The sequence below is a fragment of the Podarcis tiliguerta genome (genome assembly GCF_965153285.1).
Source record: "Podarcis tiliguerta genome assembly, chromosome: 11".
In the NCBI taxonomy this organism is placed as follows: Eukaryota; Metazoa; Chordata; class Lepidosauria; order Squamata; family Lacertidae; genus Podarcis; species Podarcis tiliguerta.
The window spans coordinates 20,555,649-20,574,953 of NC_139544.1; the positions used below are offsets into that span (position 1 = coordinate 20,555,649).

Consider the following 19,305-nt stretch of genomic DNA (forward strand, 5'->3'; position numbering starts at 1 on the left):
ACTGGAAATAGGCAGTACCAATACTGACATACCATTTCTCCATTATCCAAAACCTATTAAATGTGAATATCACAATAGATAAACTTTCCAAGTTTGCATTATTTCTTCCTGGTGCTATTGTTGGTATTGTTAGATTAACATTTACAAGGTTAATTTCCAAAAAACCCACAAATGCAGCACTGATCATGCTGCAGTTGACAAAACTCAGTATGTGAAGACTGCTTTATAGCCCAATATAATGGGTTGTATGAATAAAATATAGAACCACTATGAATGGATGTGACAAAGCAAAATGTCATTGTCAGTTGTGTGCGACAAGGCAGGACAATCTACACATCTGCACAGATCAAACTATACAGCCAAGAACACAGTATTCCACAGTTAAATATTTTATCTATATGATAGTGCCATTAAAGGAAATTGAAATGGTTCAAGGAAGTGGTATAAAGCAACTGATAAGCTTTCATTGAGTTTCCATTGTTATTAGACAAAGTAAAATGCTAGCAATACTTTAAAAATACATTACAAAATATAAGTGGAGAATTTGGGACTTATAATCCTAGAAAATATAAAGCACATTGTTATTAAAGTGCAACTATTTAACACTGGGCAAGCTTCATTTTCCCAACTTGCCATTAACTTAATCTGTGTCTAAGGAATAGCTTCCTTTCCCCCCCAAAAAACCCACCCACTTAATGAAACATTTTATTGCTGACATCAGTGGCACTCTTCTTGGAAGTGTGAATCTTCTGCTTTTGCTAAACAATGCAGGACTGAAATTAAAGCTGCAGATGGTGGAGAAACAAATACCGTTTTCAAAGCAAAAAGTTTGGAGATATTTTCTTGAATCACAACTGAGATGTGAAGATGTGCTGGTCCATGTCGTAGGGTACAAGCAAAGTTCAGCAGCATTTCTCTCTTCCCCTGCCCCATCCTTAATACCTAGCCAGGGGGAAAGTTCTGATAGACCTTACAGCTTGCTTTCTGCTTTGTGGGAGATCTACTTTAATAGGCCCCTACAATGGTATTCTAATGTTAATTTTGAATAATCTAAGAATGAAAAATGATACAGAAATAAAAGTAGCCTTTCTGTCCTATGAAACAGGCAGAAATCTGCAGTGTTCTTTCCACAGCTTTTGGAGTTAAATGTCACTATAGATTGCTTTCTCTTAAATCACCTGCCTGCTCAATCAAGTCCCTTATATACTGTACCTTGCTAAAAATTGAAAACTTCTCTTCCATATTCACTCATGGGGAATGAACTACAGTACTTTGATCCTAAACCTGCTGTTCTTGGGTGAGAAGCCACCTTTTACCATTCTGAATTTTCCTACAAGACAAAAGGTTTTTGCAGAGGTGGCTAACTAAATTGGTAATGTGCAATTGTCAGCGCCTACGTATTTCAATTTATAAACATAGCCTAGTTCCCCAAAACACACCTGGTTGGTTATTACGCCATGAAAAGCGGAGACTACTGTAATTTAAAAGAGTGCCTTGCAAAGCTAGTGCCTTCAGCCATTGTGCTGCTGAGTTAGAAGATTAGATTAGAATATCCAAACGTTGCCGGGAGGGAAAATCACTCTTGGCTTCCTCAGTTGTATATTCCTTCTCCCTTTTAAGCACGAAGAACAGCGTCTTTGTGCTGTAAGGCTACGGCGGCGCGCCAGTCGAGGCCCCTTAAGAAGCGAGGCGGGCAAACGACCCGAAAGTGGGGGGAGCCCAGACGCCCCATCTCGCCAAGGCGACGAGGGCTTTTGAAAAATCAGCCTGTGATAGGTCCCGGCCACGGCGGGGGTGTCCCTTTTTCAGCGTGTTCTAAAAGCCTAGGGCTAGCCGAAGCCGTTTCGCGGTGCCTCCCTTGCGCGCTCCCTGTCCTTGAGCACTTGGTACGTTCCCATCTAACTCCAGGGGATAAATAGCGGCAAGCCAAGGCACCGGCTGCGAAGCGACGCGGGAGAGACTGGGCGCTTCCATTGTGCAACTCGAAGCAGGCTCCGCAAAAGCGCATCATGGATCATCCCGGGCAGACGGAATTGTGGAAGGCGCAGACTCTGGACGAGCTGATCCAGATCCTACATCGGTTGTTTTCCGGCGACAAAGTCAATGTGGCAGAAGTGCAAACCTTAATGGAAACTTACGAGAGCAATCCGGAGGAGTGGCTCAAATATGCTCAGTTTGACCAGTTCAGGTAAACTCGGTGGGAATCAAGGAGATTAGCTCGCCTGAACAAGCAAGCGGGTGACAAACTGGTTGATTTATTACTGTAGGATAAGCTAAACGAAAAGCGGTCGATATGAGAGTCGCTTTGCTTAAAATGCCAAACGGACCTGATTTTCTTGGAGCATATCATTAAGTTTGGTACAAAATGAGTGCGGATCTTTTAGAAATTAAATAGCAATCTACTCTCCAGGCGCACTTCTACTTTGTTTGCACGTTTGATGTTCGTAGGTGTTGCAAATCCAAATATCTTGCTCAGATTCCTTTCAGTGTATCTTTTAGCGTTTGCTACATATGTAATTTGTTGCTAATGGTTAACATATGTGTTGTGCAGATAGTGGCTCCTTTTTTTTTAGCAGCTTGCATTCAGGCCAGCGGTTTGAGTTGCTCAAATCTCCTTTTTGAGAAGTGGGAGGCTGCGCAGCTTGGAGATGGTTGGCACTTTAAAGACGAGACCTTAGAAACAGCTGGAATGAAAATGCCTACAGAAAACTTTTTGGCAGGCCTCTCAGGCGGACTAACTGGCAGCCCATCCCTTCAGCTACAAGTACAGCAAGCGATGTGCACAAGTCTAGTTCAAAGCACCCCAGGAGTGGGTCAAGGTGACAGGATTAACACCAGGCTTTTGGGTCACAGCCTTTCTTGCTAGGTTGGGCTTCATTTTGTAGCTTGTGTGTTGGTGTGGTTTTTTTGCACGACTAGCCTGTTAGATCTTAAACTCTGACTGGTTTATCTTGCAACATTAGGGCTTTTCCAAAGTTGTTTTCCTCTTCTTTCTTGGGCATTCCAGTCCATTTGAAATGGCACTCCAGAACAAAGCAATATGCCTGGTGGTGAAAATCTGGAGGCAGCCTAATAATGGTAGAGTTAATGTGCCCTCCAGGTGGTGGTAGACCACAACTTCCATTATTACTGACTATTAAAAATGCTGATGGAGCTGTAGACCCAACAACAACTTCTCAAGGGCATCATATTACCTACTGTACTCCTGGCCTAAAGCATGTGCCAGGAGTGGGGGTGAGGAGAAGGCACTAATGAGATGTCTACTGAATACTGTTCCAAATCTTGTGTCACAAAAGTCCTGTGCCTCCCTTAATTACTGGATAATCATCACTACTCATTTTTCTCAGAGGCCTGTTGTATTAAACAAGGCTAAATTCAGCCATTGGTAGCTGTTAAATAGTTGGTGGTTCGCATCTACATTTCCTTTCCATGTGGACTGCAGGAAGAAATGTATCTGCCCCAGCAAGCCCCTCTCTGGGAATTGTCAATGCGTCAGAGTGACCAAAAAAATATTGCAGCAGTGTGAACAGTAATTCCCTCTCCATCAGCATTAGTACAACTGTTCAAACATTACATTTTAGCCTTAATCAATAGCATGGATTAAGGCAGCTAGCCTTTTTTTGCAGTCTGAGGTTCACTGCCAAAAGTGAATTGTCACTTTTAAGCAGGGTTTTGCAAATGGTGCAAAGTCCACCTTATTTTTCTGGAGTTTTTCCCCTTGAAGAAAGAAATACAGGTTATAATATTTTTTTTTTATAACTGGCCATTGAACCACAATTTGACCATACTAATTTGAGTGTGATGGAGGATGACCAAAAGTGCCTCCAGCCACTTGGTAGCCTAGTTGTCTGTTACTTCCTGTCAAGTGGCAATGAACAAGAGGATATATCATTTATATGGCATTTTAAAGTTTTAAAACAATCCACATCTATTATTAATACATAACTATATATAATATAAGCAGAAGCAGCATGAATCACCAGCTGGTGGTTTTCATTAATGATGATGCATGCTGCTGCTACTATAGTGAGTACATAATTGTACTGCACAAGCTTAACTATACCTGACCAGAAATCCAGGTATGAGCAATCACTGGCTATTTTCCTATAAAATGTGCCCAAGACATTACATGCACATCAGATATGCCCCTATAATCATAATTGCATTGTTTATCCGTTAACCATTTTGAGTACTGTATAGGTACTCCTGCAGTATACATGTATATGGTCACTTCATGGTGTTCAGGCTCTCCCAGTCTGTAATGTGGTGAAAATCACCAAAGCAACTCCAGAACTTGCTTCACTCAAATGGCTGCATGCACAGCAGTTTGTTTGAATAAATCAGCATGACTGTTGATTAACCCTTAATGCTGAAACGAAAGCATCTTTTTTATGGAGCTATTCATAGTGATTAGTGGAAACATAAAAGTGGGTTCTTCGGTTCATCCAGATTATCATGTGTGTTGTATAGGGTGTGCGGCACAAACTGAACCTTATCCCGTGACCTGTTATTTCCAGCTTCTGCCTCACTGAAGGGACCATAAACCATACAATGATCCACTGGATGGCACCGGGGTCCTATTCTGATACTCTCCCTACAGAAAAGTGTGTGTGTGTGTGTGTGGATAATACATTTATAATTAGCTTAAACGCCAGTTTCTCTGCAAATGCATTTTTAGCAGAAGTTAAAACAGGTTTTTTCTTAATCCCATATCAAGCCTCCTCTCTTCTGGTTCCTGTTCTTTGGCACACTTTCCCTCTAAATGATTAACTTATGTAGGTGACAATAAGTCATCTTTGGTGTTTCTTTGTAAGCAGCAGCAACAGAAAAGGCACATGAATAGCCAATTCATTAGGGAGGCTGATAATCAAATCAAGAGGCTGGCAGGGGCTCTAAGATGCAGATTCCACTTCTGCTTTTAGTTCAGAGTATCGTATTTGGGAAGGGGGTTAGGAGGGAGACTTAAGTTCAATCCATTATGTGCTGCAAAACATACTGGATGGTCTGTAACAGTCTGGCATACTTGCCTATTGTGCTTTACACCTGCCCTGAAGGCTGAATATTGGCAAAGTGGCTAACAATAAAGAGTAGAAACAATTCACTATGAATATTAAACACAGCAGATAAATTTCAGCTAAGCTTTTTTTGTGTGTGGCTGTCAACCCAATGGTTGGTGTTTCGAGCCCACCCAGGAATGGCTGTTGGCAGGAATCCTGCATTGCAGAGGGTTAGACTAGAGGACCCTTTGGGTCCCTTCCAACTCTGATTCTGTGATCTATGGCCCTGAAGACATGAGAATTATTCACAGGAAAGCCTCCCTTGTAGGGGAAATATCCCACAACCAGGCTGCCATAGCCCAGATCTGCGAGGGTCCCCTGCCTGAAACCCCGGAAAGGTAGATAATGTTAAGCTAGATCTGCCTTGTTTGAAGGCCCCTTTCCATGGCGTATGGAAACAGTATGTTCCACCCTCTGAGTACAGGCTGGGGTTCTCTTTGGGGGCTGCTGGGTGACCCCACTGGGGCGCGAGAGCAGCGCATCCACGGCGCCCGCAGCCCCGCCCCCTTTCCTTGCGCGTTCCCTGCCCCGCCCACTCCTTTTGACTGCTTTCTCCCGGCTTCTCCCAAGTGCCACGCATTGAAGGTTTAGAGGCAGAGGGAGGGCGGGGACCCGGTGGCCAATCAGAGCCGCTTTTGAGCAACACCCCTGAAGGGTTGGGCCAATGAGAGCTGGCTCGAGGTAAATAGCAGCCCGAGCCTCGCGGGGAGGCTGGAACTCGTGTGGTTTTTTTTGTACTTTTATAAGAATCGATGGAGGGGCGTTGGCAGGCCTGGAGGACAATGTCTAGTTCATAGGGCTGTGGCCCGCAAATGACTTAAGCAACAGGCTATTACTGCGCGAATTGATCGGATGTGCCTTCTTGGTCGCTTTTTGCAAATAAACTGCTTTCGAAATGTTAACGAGGAAAACGAATGGCAGACATCAAGCCAGTTTTTCCTGATCTGTGTCAGATTATTGTGTTCTCTAACAGATATTTTTGGGACAAGGAACTGGCAGCAAATCAGGGGCTTTCTGGCTTCCCAGCCTTCTGGCGTTCCACTGTTGGAAAGGTCCCCTTGGAACCCTCGTCTGCAAACTTGCCTCCACTGGATTGTGTACCGATTCAAACTTGCGTGCACACACCTGACCTTTAAAAGTGAAAACAGGGTGTGTCTACTGCACCGTATTAAAAGTCAGGCTTTGATTTAATTATAAATCAGGTGCTACTCTGCTGAGTCTGCTGCTCCCCACCGTCGTCCCCCTTTGCTGTATCCTTTAGTCTTTTTCATTTCTAATCTTTGATTATTGTGCAACACTTGCTGTTGGCATTGTGAAACTAGTTTGTTCTTATCTTGCTTGGCAGAATTCCCTGTAAAGTTGGCTTTTTATCAGGAGGAGAGTCTCTCACACACCCCACACACTTTGGATTTGCATTTCTTCTGCAGAAAAGTAGCTTAAATGGTTGGGACCATTTGATAACAAGCTGTAAAAAAAAATCAGTAACTTCCTTGTTGTTACAAAGCTTCTGTAGTTGCAATCTCATTGCAGAAATTACCTCACCCAAGAAGTATTTGGGTTACGTTGTGCTTTTCCATTTATAGGTTGTGTTGCTGAATTTCATTTACAGAGTAGCTTGGAGATCCCAACCCCATATGTCTTCTTGGCTTTCCAATGTTTGCTAAATGTTAACCATCACTCTACACCCTAATTTATATCTATCTAGTCTTTTTCAGCATTCTTGAACTATAGCAATAGGATAAATGAAGCCCAGATATTTGGGCTTCAACCAGATCTGCAATTAATGGTGTTTACACCACAATCCAAATTTTTGTTTATTCACTCACCGATTTCCAAGACCCACTGATCACACAACTGTGGGCCTGATTGACTTCTGTGCTTCCATGATGGCTGGGATTCAGAGCTACTTTAGCTATCCCATAAGGCCAGTGGGGTTTCTTTATTCATTTCCTTTGAATGGTGGACCACTATGCCATGTCACAAACCTTTGGAATCTTAAAAGTAAGGGAATGAGGACCTGCTCCTTGAGAAAGACATGTCCAGATTCCCTTAGGTACATGCAAAAATTGCATGGTTCCTTGCAATCCAGTCAACAGAGAGAAAAGGGGGCCGTAGCTCAGTAGTGGAAGCCGAGAACATGCATTGCATATGCAAGATTCTGGGTTCCATTCTTGACATCTCCACGCAGGGCTGGGAAGGACTTTTGCCTTAAACACTGGAAAGCAACTGCCAGTCACTATAGATAGTACTCACCTAGGTAAGGACCAATGGTTCGACTTGTATGTGTGTATATAATGTACTACTAACTTAAATGGTTTGTTGAGACAGACAGATGCCAACATCTAACATAGATTTATAAAGTACCAAGTCCGTAATCACCGGAATTGAATTCCTGAAATTTGTTACTTGAGACTTACAGCCTAGTTTTTAATAATTTGTATTTTACACAAAAGTTAATTCTTGTTGACTTTTCATTTGATTCTGTTCACTCTCCTTTTTATGAGAAGGATCCCGGAAAGGATACAACTCACTCAGCATTGTAAACCACTGCGATATATTTTTATGACCCTTATGTGATAAAGGTATAAATATATTGCAGTTTTAGGATGCCACTGACTGAAAGAAAATAGGTCAGAATATATGGACAAGGGCAAGAGTGTGTTTATGTGTATGTGTGGTTTTTTTTTCCTTAAAAGATAAAAGCTTGGGAGAAATACAAGCACTTCACCTATATTATCAGATATATTATCTCAATGAACCTTAGAACTACCCAGTAAGGTAGCAGAGTATTATCAAGATAATTTGTATGCAGTAGACACTAATTGTTCAGAACAATGCAGTGAGTAGAACTGTCATACAGCTCAATCAGAAAAGATTACTAGATGGTTGGGGTAGGGGAGCAGGCTGGAAATTAGCAACCATTAATTTTTTAAATTTGTATATACTGTTCTTAACATCTGTTTCTGCTTCTCAGTGATGGCTCTTAAAATAAAACCCTGCATCTTATTCTTTCAGGTACACAAGAAATCTTGTGGATAAAGGAAATGGAAAGTTCAATTTGATGATCTTATGCTGGGGTGAAGGCCATGGCAGGTTTGTGGCTATATATATTTTCCCCATAATATAAAGCTGTACAGGCAGAGGGCCTTCTTGGTAATGGCGCTTGCCCTGTGGAACACCCTCCCATCAGATGTCAAGGAAATAAACAATTATCTGACTTTTAGAAAACATCTGAAGACAGCCCTTTTTAGGAAAGTTTTTAATGTTTGATGTTTTGTTGTGTTTTTAATATTCTGTTGGGAGCCGCCAAGCGTGGCTGGGGAAACCCAGCCAGATGGGCAGGGTATTTATTAATTAATTAATTAATTAATTAATTATTATACAATACATTGCATCTGTGCCCAAAAAAATAAAATGTATTGTAGCCTTATATAGATGGTATATTATAAATTTCCATGAACTCTAACCTTTCCAAAAGCGTTGGGTGGTTCCCTGCATGATTTTTTTAAATTTTAAAATCCATCTATTTATAACAAAACCAAAACAGTACACCAGCTCTTAAGGGTCAATTTTTGCATATTTGATTGTTTCAGTTAATCAGCGTTTAATCTCTGGGTTCCTTACACTTTTTAAAAACACTTTAAAAGACCCTGTGAAAAGATGAATATGGCTTTGTGAGTAACCCAAGTTCTGTGTGTGATCCTGCTCAGGGAAGGGTGGGACAGGTGAATATATCATTGACACAAGGGCTGGCCAATCAACACTGTGCAGATCCAGCCTCATCTGCAAGCCAGAGGTACCAGATTTCCCAAAGTCCCTTTTTAAAAAAAAGGCCATATGTTATTGTTCTGAGAACCATTTCTCTCTATGTACTAGATATATGTTCCCTTTTTCTCTTGCCTCTGCAAAACAGACAATTATCAGACATCTCTTAAGCATGAGGAATGTGATGCTTCTTTGTCAGAGCAAACTGTTGTAGAACCACTTGGTGACTTCCTTCTTTGTGCTTTCTTACAATGGTAGTAGGTTTTTCATTGCTCTATGTATGTTAGCCCCAGTGTTTTACTAAAGGGGCATTGTGCTGTCTCTGCCTCTAGTCTAAAGCAGGGTTTGTCAAGTGAGAGAGTTCCCCCTCAGAACCCCAATTTTGTAAATCAGTAATATCTGGTCAACGTACCCTTGACAATTCCCAGAACACAATGGGTGACATTCAATTAAGTTTTATTCAGAGTAGACCCATCAAAATTAATGGATCAAAGTTAGTCATGTTCATTCATTTCAATGCCTCTACGCTGACTAAAATTGCATGCTACCCAATATGCCAAAATTTGGGGTTCAATGGCCTTTGCAGCTTTTGCATTGAATCCTGAAATGCACTGTTTCCATTTGGGTAAAATGCTGTCTTGTGATGCAATGATTTAAGACTCTGAGGATTGTGGAAGTGAGGAGTTCTGTTTTCACAAAAATGTAATTTGCAGTAGGAAAGCTGCAGGTGGTGTTTGCTTAACCCTTCTCCCATCCCACTGCTTTTCCTTCCAGTTAGGATTCCCAGATGTGTTTTTGCTGCACCAGGAAGGAAAAAACTGATGGCAAGGGGATTCAGTAGGTGGGGAAGGGTGACACTTTCCTGGCTGCTATCTTTCTTCTGAAAATATGTGCAGGGGTATACACACACCCCTAAATAGCAAAGAAAGAGTAGCTCAGATTCCAAGATTTGTGTTAACGCAGGTGGCACTGTGGGTTAAACCACAGAGCCTAGGACTTGCTGATCAGAAGGTCGGCGGTTTGAATACCCGCGACGGGGTGAGCTCCCGTTCCTCGGTCCCTGCTCCTGCCAACCTAGCAGTTCAAAAGCACATCAAAAGTGCAAGTAGATAAATAGGTACTGCTCCGGCGGGAAGGTAAACGGCGTTTCCATGTGCTGCTCTGGTTCGCCGGAAGCGGCTTAGTCATGCTGGCCACATGACCCGGGAGCTGTACGCCGGATCCCTCGGCCAATAAAGCGAGATGAGCGCCACAACCCCAGAGTCGGTCACGACTGGACCTAATGGTCAGGGGTCCCTTTACCTTTACCTAGCTACCTAGATTCATCAGAGAGAAGTTGCTGGGGGCAGCAAAAGATACCTGGGGAGGGGATGCAGCTTGTGTTTGTCTTCATACAATTACAGTTATGGACAGTGAGAAAGAGCTGAACTATAGGATTCCTTTGGTACCACAGTGAGCTGTCCAGCAAGTTAAGCTGGCAGAGAATATACTTTTGGATGCTAGGAAGTTCAGGAAATGATTTTGGGAATGAGTTTATTATCATCGTGTAGTATTATTTTTAGTTCACTTTTAATCTAGTGTCCTATGAGCCTTCAAGGGGTGGGGTGTCTTTATTAACAATACTGTTACCTGCCTTTAACTCCTAGGTCACTTTGAACCTTACATTATTACCTGTGATCCCTGTGCTTGGTTTGATCCTGGCGCACATGCACACACATACCCTAAGCCAATTTGGGAGGACGTGGGCGGAGGAGAAGGGGGAACCCCATTACACAAGTAGAACTTTTTGTGCTGATGGGACTCATTAGGTGAATCCCACCAAGCATAAACAAGTTCTCTTAATAAATCTTGTTATGACCCGATCTGGAGCAAGTCTGCACAAAGATTACTGAAGTGAAAACCAATAATGAACAAGAGTTTCAGCCTCCCCTAATGAGGAGCGGAAGCACATCTGGCATATTGTTATGCAGATTTATCTAGGGCTGCCTCGCCCTGTCCCACTTGTGCCCATTCAGACTAAATAGACAACTTACCCATGTATGGTAGCCTACTAGAGGCCAAATAACTAACTTGCTTTTGCTGCCTTTCTGTGACCACAGAAAAAACAACTGGCTTCTGCAGGCAACTGTATGTGACTGTTGAGCTGTATTGAGCTTGGTGGCAGGTCACAAACTCTGCAAACCTGATATAGGATCATTACTTTTTTCAACGCTGCAAGCTAATGACTCAGTTTGAATGTAATGTTGGGCCACAGTTTACTGCTACAGGAATGAACCTACAGAAGAATTTTCAGGTTAACCTCATTTTATCATTGCATCTGACAAGGGCAAACTGTGGCCAGTTAAAACTGATATACTGAAACAAACCTGGGTCAAACCATAGTTTATTAGTCTAGTTTAATGCAACAAACCACAGTTTCAACTGAGTTCAAAGGCTAGATGTAAGTCAAAATTGGTTAGCTTAAACCAGGAAGTGAGTGTTCCTAATCTTCTGCTAGTGGCCATGCCGAAGGAGGAATGCTTGAGTTCAAGGTTCGTTTAGCTAGCATTGTGCCCAAACTGGGCAGTTGGTTATCTGTGGTTTTTCTCCAGAATTGCACTCCAAGTTTCTGCCAAGTGCATTGTGGTTTGCGAGACAGACGAGCAGCTGCTTAAAAATAAGAAACCACAGCTTGTTTTAATTTGTTGCACAAGCAGCACCAGTTAGTCAAGGAGTCAATTAAATCTGAATGGGGGAGTGACAACGTGGTGTTTCCCCCCCTGCTCCAGAATATAGCCAGTAACAGAGAAAGAACACTGCCACATATTTTCCAATGGAAAATATGAGTGACTGTTTTGAATCGAGTTCATGATGTAAAAGAAAATTATTATGTGTATCTGAAATGAGAAGTTTCATCTCTGGAGGTAGTGGTGTTTTTTTGTTAGAAGGTTAGGTCCGAAAGCCAAACATAAATATAGCATCGGTTTTTATCTTAAATGGAATTAAATTCAATGGACAACTATAAGAGAGCTTCCAGGCAAAAGGTTGTGTAAGTAACAGGCAGGCTGTGTCTGTACTCTTGCTACCCACAAGCAACATAGAGACTGCCAGTTCTAGTGGTGGTTGGTGTCGACGAGTAGCATAGTACTAGCCAGCAACATTCACCTCTCTTGCCCTTGAGTCATACAAATTAGTGCCTTTTCACTGAGGCACCATTTTCCCTTCACTTCTCATTCGTACACACTGTGTAAATGCTGGTCAAGCAGCCCCTTCATTGCAGCCCAAGTCCTTTCCCAGATAATGCCTTTGAGTTATGGTCCTATTGTTTAATTGAATTCCTATCTAGACATACCCAGCCATTGCCAAAGAACAGATTATTAGCAAATTTTGTCAGTGACATCACAGTGTGTTTCCTCAAAATCATCAACAGCTGCAGTCTCTTTTCATATTTGCAGAAATTCTAATATTTCCCTTTAAATCTGACTCTTTTTTCACTTTGCCTTTTTTCACTTTCACCCCACTTTCAAGACCACCATAAAATGATGTGGGCAATAACAATATTTGTCTTGTATTAGATGTACAACACAGTAAGCCCTATTGACTTCAATGGAGCTTACTCCCAAATAAATGGGGTTAGGGTTGCAGCAGTAATCATTTTATGGTACATTATGTTTATACTAAGGGACGCGGGTGGCGCTGTGGGTAAAAGCCTCAGCTCCTAGGGCTTGCCAATTGAAAGGTCGGCAGTTCGAATCCCCGCGGCGGGGTGCGCTCCCGTTGCTCGGTCCCAGCGCCTGCCAACCTAGCAGTTCGAAAGCACTCCCGGGTGCAAGTAGATAAATAGGGACCGCTTTATAGCGGGAAGGTAAACGGCGTTTCCGTGTGCGGCTCTGCCTCGCCAGAGCAGCAATGTCACGCTGGCCACGTGACCCGGAAGTGTCTCCGGACAGCGCTGGCCCCCGGCCTCTTGAGTGAGATGAGCGCACAACCCTAGAGTCTGTCAAGACTGGCCCGTACGGGCAGGGGTACCTTTACCTTATGTTTATACTACAGTCAACTTGCAACTTACATACATTTAACTTACTCGATTGCAGCTTTATGTGCTTAGCGGCCAACCAGCTGACACTGCACAAATTAAATGCATGTCAGAAAGCTTAAAAGCTCTTTTTTTGCGTGGTAAGCCTGCGGGGTTCAGAAAAGGATGCTTGCATGGGGGCAGTTCCAGGATTGTTTTGATCATATGCAATTTCGGCTTCACGTGCTATCCACAGAACACAACCCTTATGCAAGTTGAGAGTCGGATGTATATGTAAAAGTACAACAGTCCTGCTAACTTCATAATGGTATTTTTTTGTGTTTGTGTACATATACAGCAGTATCCATGATCACACAGATTCACACTGCTTTATGAAAATGCTTCAAGGAAATCTAAAAGAGACGCTGTTTGAGTGGCCTGGCAAAAAGGGGACTGGAGAGCTGCTGAAGAAATCCGAAAGGGTTTTGAAGGAAAACCAGTGTGCTTATATTAATGGTAAGCCCTTTTGTTTTGGTTCATCGTAGATACCCAAATAACCTTATAACTTCTTGGCTAGACGTTTCAAATCTTGGAAGGTAAGGGTTTTTTTCCGTTTCTTGGATAAAAGAATAGGACACATGGGGACATTTCATGTTATGGAATAAGTCTAATCTTTCCTCTGCTGATAGCCCACTTCGTTTCTTCCTTATATCTGAACTACTGTGTGCAGAATTTAGAGTTTACAAATTAGGCATAAGATTCCTGTGCATAGTGTTGCTGACCTTCACTGGTACTCCTTTTAAACACAGAGACCTATTGTAATATATGCCATGGAATGGATTTTAAATGCTGCTACAATCACCATGGTTGCATGCAGCACTTCCAAAAAAGCTATTTATCCTAATATGTTTTTAGGACCTTCCATTATATCCCACCAACCTTTGTGGTGGTTCTGAAAACTGAGATGATAGGTAGAGTTCCCCTCACCCCCCCAAAAAATAAAATTTAAGCACTGTAGCAAGTGTCTTGATCACAAAAAACCAGAGACCCCCAAGGTAGTGTCTGTAGGCAAAAAAGGGCTGTGATAATAAATAAATACTAAAGCTTCATGGACAACTTTTGGAACAGGATCCTCACCTGGGGCTGACTGGCACGTTGTCTTCGGTCTACTCCCCAGCCACATCCTTCCCGCCATTTTCTGGCATGGCTGTCAACAGCACTGGCAGGGACCTGTACAATACCTGTTTTAGAACCAATGGATAACATCCATCACATTAGTTGCTTATTCTGCACTCACCATGGAAGTGAAAATATGTTTGGGTCACAAAAGGAGCATCAGAACTGAGTGAGGGCTGCACTTCAGGGCAAAATATTCAAAGTATTGTATCTCAGTTCTGTTCAGAATTTTGTGAAACTTGGCCAATTTATCATGCTTACCACCCAGATTCTCCATGCTTTGATTTTAGGTGGGATTAATTATTTTGACTTTGAGGATTAGAATGTCTGAGCTTACATGGAGTGGACTGGTTATTTTTGCATTGGGGATTCCATAACTGTTAGCTACCTTGGGCTTTTTAAAATAAAAATGTGGAGTATGAATGTAACCAACAATAATAAATAATGGTAGAACATGATTTGATCCTTACATCTTACAGAAGCCATCTTTGCCAAGATAATGTCAAGATGGCACATGCCACATTGGCCTTAGTTGATCTTGCTTATTTTCAGTTGTGGTTTATTCTTGTATGCCAGATGAGAAAAATGTCCTCTCTGCATTTCCCTGGGGAAATAACTTCAGTTCAATACTTGGCGCACACACACCTCTTACAGGGAACTAAAGTCTCAGCTATGTTTTTTCCTCTCTGTTGTTTTCATGTCCAAACACTTTGATTTGGAATGAAATCAAAAACAAATGATGTATGCACACAAGCAACTTTGAACATTGCCGAAAGGCATTGTCTCTTCTTTCTGAACATCTTCAAACTAAAATAGTTGCTACACAGAAAGGTATGCCAAGCAAAAAGGGGGGTGGAATCACATGTATGGGAATGTGTTGCTTATGAGACTTTACAACAAATGGATGTCCACAAGTTACAGCTCAAAGATGGGCAGGTGGCAATTTGGCTTCCTTTATACAATATTAATTCAACTATAAGCTTTGCATTAAGCCAGATCATGTGTTCAGATTTTATAAAGCAACAATATGTTTACTGATGCTAAGGTAGCTCCTGAAGATTGTCAAGTTTTTTGATTTTTTGGGATATCAAAATATGGTACCATATTTGAAAGACCTGTTTATGACATCACAATGGTAAATAGCTTGATATTTTTACATAAGGCATTAAAATGGCTAGTTATACTTAGAAAAGGCAGAACCAATTACTGGAAGAATAAAGACTTCACCCCAAAAGAATTATTTCCTTCATCATAGGGCTAATGTCCTTACTATCTGCTTAAAATACAGTTTGGGGAATCTTTTAAGTGAGGGGGCCCTTTGCTCCTCTGCACAACGCTCCAGGTGAAGCATTCCAATGAGAGGCAGGACTAGAGGCAAAAGTGAGGAGACCAATGGATGTGACCCATTGCACAATGAGTTACATTCCAGCACCATGCAAAAGTCACCGTTGTTACACACATCTCTCTATCTCTATCCCCATGAGCAAGAGTTGGAGGATACATTTCAGCTTGGCGAAAGAACTCAAATGTAGAGTACGGCTGGTGAAGGTGAGACCTAGAGAAGCCTGATGGCTAGTTAAGAGAAGCTTGGCAGGGCCCTGAGAATTTCCAAACTTGATTTAAAATATAGCATCTTTCCCAACCCAAGTTCTTGGAAAAATAATGGTCTTCTCTATTTAATTTCTTTCCCTAGAATTTTTATAACATCTTTAAAAGAGAATACTGCATTTGTACTGGTGGCAGATGAGTAAATTCACAACACTTGAGATCATGGAGACATCCTGTTGGGCTTTATCAGACTATAACTATGCAAAATTCACCTAGATTTTTAATAGAAGCTAGGCATTTTACTTTATTTTATTTTAAAAGATCCTAAAATTGAGGGTAACATTGTTGGATAAATGATCTAACCCAGTGCTCTTGTGTTTTCTTTTGTTAGACTGCATTGGCTTACACCGTGTGGAGAACCCAAGCCATACGGAAACTGCTGTTAGTCTCCATTTGTACAGCCCACCCTTTGAATCTTGCTACACTTTTGACCAAAGAACTGGACACAAGCAAAAAGTTAAAATGACATTTTATAGTCAGTTTGGAGAAAGGACCCCATATGTAAGTATAAGGATTTGCACCTTGCCTGTACCATTTAGCTTATCACTGCAACCTTCCTCTGATAAGAAGGCAGCTCTTGGCTGATGCTAATAAATGAACACCTTGTTGGAGGCCCAATACGTTATTCTATTATTTATTAAATTTGTATACCACCCTTCATCCAAAGATTGCAGGGTGTTTCACAACATAAAAATAAAACATTCATTGGATTTCTGATGAGTTGCAAATCTGCTGGAGCAGCGACCAGAGCAGAGGACCATGAACTGCCATGTTTTGGAAGGAAAGGGGATGCTGCAAAGAAGCCAACTTGGGAATCAATAAACCAGTGGCATAGCTAGGGGGTGTGCTGGGAGTAAATCGCCCTGAGCAGCATTTACCTTTGAGGGCAGTACACCGGAGACCAAGCTGGCGCACAAGCCCAGCATACTGCTCTCAAAAGCAGTGTGGGGCTGGACTTGCAGCACGCCCGAGCTGTTGTATTCCCTTTCTTAGCTGGTGCCCCGCCCCTATGGCACGGCATGTGCGCCCCAGACGCCGTCAAGCCTCATTATGCCACTGCAAAAAAAGACTTGCAGGGCTAGGAGCTCCAGGATGGAGCATTTGTATATTTGCCTAAGAGTTAAAACATAGCTAAATATGTTCTGCAATTTCCCATTAAAAATACACAGCAAACTAAGATTTGATTTAAACGTTCAGCTGCAGCTCTTCCCACAACGTCAGACTGCCAGAAGAGTAATATTTTTAAAACTATTAAAATTTCAAGGGGGAAAAACAGCAACCCCAAAAGCTCTCTGAACATAGGAAACTAGCCTTTTGTTTAAATGTTTATGCTAGAATTCTTATCCCAGACACTGTAGCTCTCCTTGGGCAGGGCTTTCCCCTATGGGAATATTAAAAAATGAGGTAATTTTATCTTCAGTTTTGAAAGGGCTGTTCCATGTAACGTTTATGAACATGTGTAGTGGAATGAAATGAGAGCGTGTGGATATTTTTCAAGCAACTTTTAATGAAGGCTTTCCTATAGTGTCTTTTACAGCAGCCACTTCATGAGGCTGCCCCCTATACTATTCCTCGGAGGCCTGTATTAGGACTTTTATATCTGCCAAGTGTTTTAGCCTCTAGTCTTTTTCCTCTGCTTTGCTGAGATCCTTCACTGCTCTGCTTGCTGCAAATGACTGTTACACGATAGTGCTGATTTCAACCTTCAGTAACATCCCCCAAAGGGACGTGGGTGGCGCTGTGGGTAAAAGCCTCAGCACCTAGGGCTTGCCAATCGAAAGGTCGGCGGTTCGAATCCCCGCTGCGGGGTGCGCTCCCGTTGTTCGGTCCCAGCGCCTGCCAACCTAGCAGTTCGAAAGCACTCTCGGGTGCAAGTAGATAAATAGGGACCGCTTACTAGCGGGAAGGTAAACGGCGTTTCCGTGTGCGGCTCTGGCTCACCAGAGCAGCGATGTCACGCTGGCCACGTGACGCAGAAGTGTCTCCGGACAGCGCTTGCCCCCGGCCTCTTGAGTGAGATGGGCGCACAACCCTAGAGTCTGTCAAGACTGGCCCGTACGGGCAGGGGTACCTTTACCTTTTTAACATCCCCAAAAGTCTTTGGGCATAAGAAATATAAGTCAATTCCAAACACACCCAGATAGGAAAAGGGCTTGGTGTTGGAGCACAGGACCAAACAGCAAAAAACTATCAAGTGGGAGCCATGGCAGAATTTAGTTACCCTCTATTCGCTCACATGTTTTTAGATTTTGTACCTCAGAGACCTCTTTACTTGAAATAGCTGAAAAATCTAGACAACAAAGATTCTCTCTCTTCTTTCTAGGCAACATCAGTTTCACAAGAGAACAACTGAAAAGCACAAGGCCGGCTGCATGGTTTATTATTTGAACTGGAGCAGAAGGATTGTATGATTGATGCCAGTACCAAGCTGTGTCTGAATAATCTCTATGTAGGACAACAGTAGAACGGCTATTTGGTCAAGTAGTTATCATTCATGATTCCTGTCCTCTTGAACACTAAAAGGAGTAGTGCCATGTATTGCTGCAGAGTTCAAATGACTCTCGCAACCTACCATAAAACCAGGGTCCTTTCCTCACCATTTCTACTTTTGAGACTGTGTACACAGACGTCAGCATTTGGGCTTTTAAGTATGACTTGACTTTCTTAACAGCCCTACCTGTTTGAATGTATGCCATTTTACCTAGTAATGTAACTTCTCGGTGTCATCTGTACTGTGTACTGTATACTGTTAGCAGCTTCATTTTAACCAGGGTTCAATGATCTGTTGGAACTTTTAAATTTTTTTGGTGCATCATGTGTAAGATCTGATTTTTTTTTTAAACAAAAGAATAAAATAGGAGCAATAATGTCTTGTACCAACACTTATGTCCTGGAGAAAATGTTTGTTAATATCTGTTAAACGTTAATGATGTTGAATGGGATCAATTTTTAGTTTTTAAAGTGATTTGTATCATAACTTGCCCCAAAACCTGAATAAAACTGAAAACGGGAACACTTTCTCATTTTTGTCCTGTAGCATAATTTAGCATAATTGATGGCTGCTCATCTGTCTGTTAAACAAACCCTTTCATGGTTTCCAGATGCTGTGTTAAGGCCCCATCATGCAAAAGGTGAATACAGTATACAGCAACTCGCTGGTGTGCCAGAGCTCCACCATTTGGGTTGGGTTAGTGAAGCAATATGCAATGTTGGAGATGGAGTCTGGAGGTGCAGTCCCACTGCCTGACCTTGTGTTGGATTTCTGCTGCGGAGGGGGCTTTCCCCTCTTGCTCTGCATCTGATTAGTTTTATTTTTATTACACCATGCTTCTTACTTACAGGTGGAAATTAGCCCCAAAAGCTCTCTCTCTCCAAACCCTTTTTGTTTGCCTGTTTGAAAGGGATAAGGACTGTGCGAAGTAACAAAGAGTTCTTTATGTAAGCATGTAAAAATGTTAAGTCAGAGCCAAGAGTCTGCCATAGCCTGCTTTCTGCAGGTCCTAGATCTGGTATTCCTATGGGGGAAAGGTGTTGTTGAATTTTTGGGAGCGATGACATATTCCTGCCTTCTTTCTCTCCTAGAACATGCTATTTTCAAATACAAATAAATGCTTAAGAGCATCAGCTGCATAGGTATCTTTTCTTACTTATAATACATGCTTCCAGTTCTGTGTTTGAAAAAAGAGCATCTGTCTGCATCAGGTG

General features: G+C 42.2%; 1 protein-coding gene and 1 long non-coding RNA gene across 3 annotated transcripts in view; one reads left to right on the forward strand and one right to left on the reverse strand.

The window, feature by feature from the left end:
- Positions 1-1,651: 1,651 nt before the first annotated feature.
- On the forward strand, positions 1,652-18,620 carry CDO1 (cysteine dioxygenase type 1). 2 transcript variants are annotated; one of them, XM_083404389.1, is made up of 5 exons: positions 1,652-2,188; positions 8,073-8,150; positions 13,175-13,332; positions 15,932-16,101; positions 17,924-18,620. In XM_083404389.1, exons 1-5 carry the CDS (start codon positions 2,010-2,012, stop codon positions 17,951-17,953), a joined length of 615 nt encoding a protein of 204 aa, XP_083260515.1. In that variant the 5' UTR covers positions 1,652-2,009; the 3' UTR covers positions 17,954-18,620. The 2 variants fall into 2 exon arrangements, 1 of the variants encoding a protein (XP_083260515.1); XR_014503100.1 differs by having other exon boundaries at positions 1,760-2,188; positions 15,932-17,328; positions 17,698-18,620.
- The window catches only part of LOC310660112, a 28,139-nt gene continuing 20,022 nt past the window's right edge, over positions 11,189-19,305 (reverse strand). Inside the window, exon 3 of the long non-coding RNA XR_014503203.1 lies at positions 11,189-11,468. This is a non-coding gene — a long non-coding RNA (uncharacterized lncRNA). The remainder of the gene's footprint in view (positions 11,469-19,305) is intronic.

Excerpts from the sequence above, each read along its gene's own strand:
- CDO1 (XM_083404389.1), top strand. The coding sequence starts at position 2,010 with ATGGATCATCCCGGGCAGACGGAATTGTGGAAGGCGCAGACTCTGGAC. Across the intron at positions 13,333-15,931 it reads CCAGTGTGCTTATATTAATG|ACTGCATTGGCTTACACCGT; the intron begins GTAAGCCCTTTT and ends TTCTTTTGTTAG. Across the intron at positions 16,102-17,923 it reads TTGGAGAAAGGACCCCATAT|GCAACATCAGTTTCACAAGA; the intron begins GTAAGTATAAGG and ends TCTTCTTTCTAG.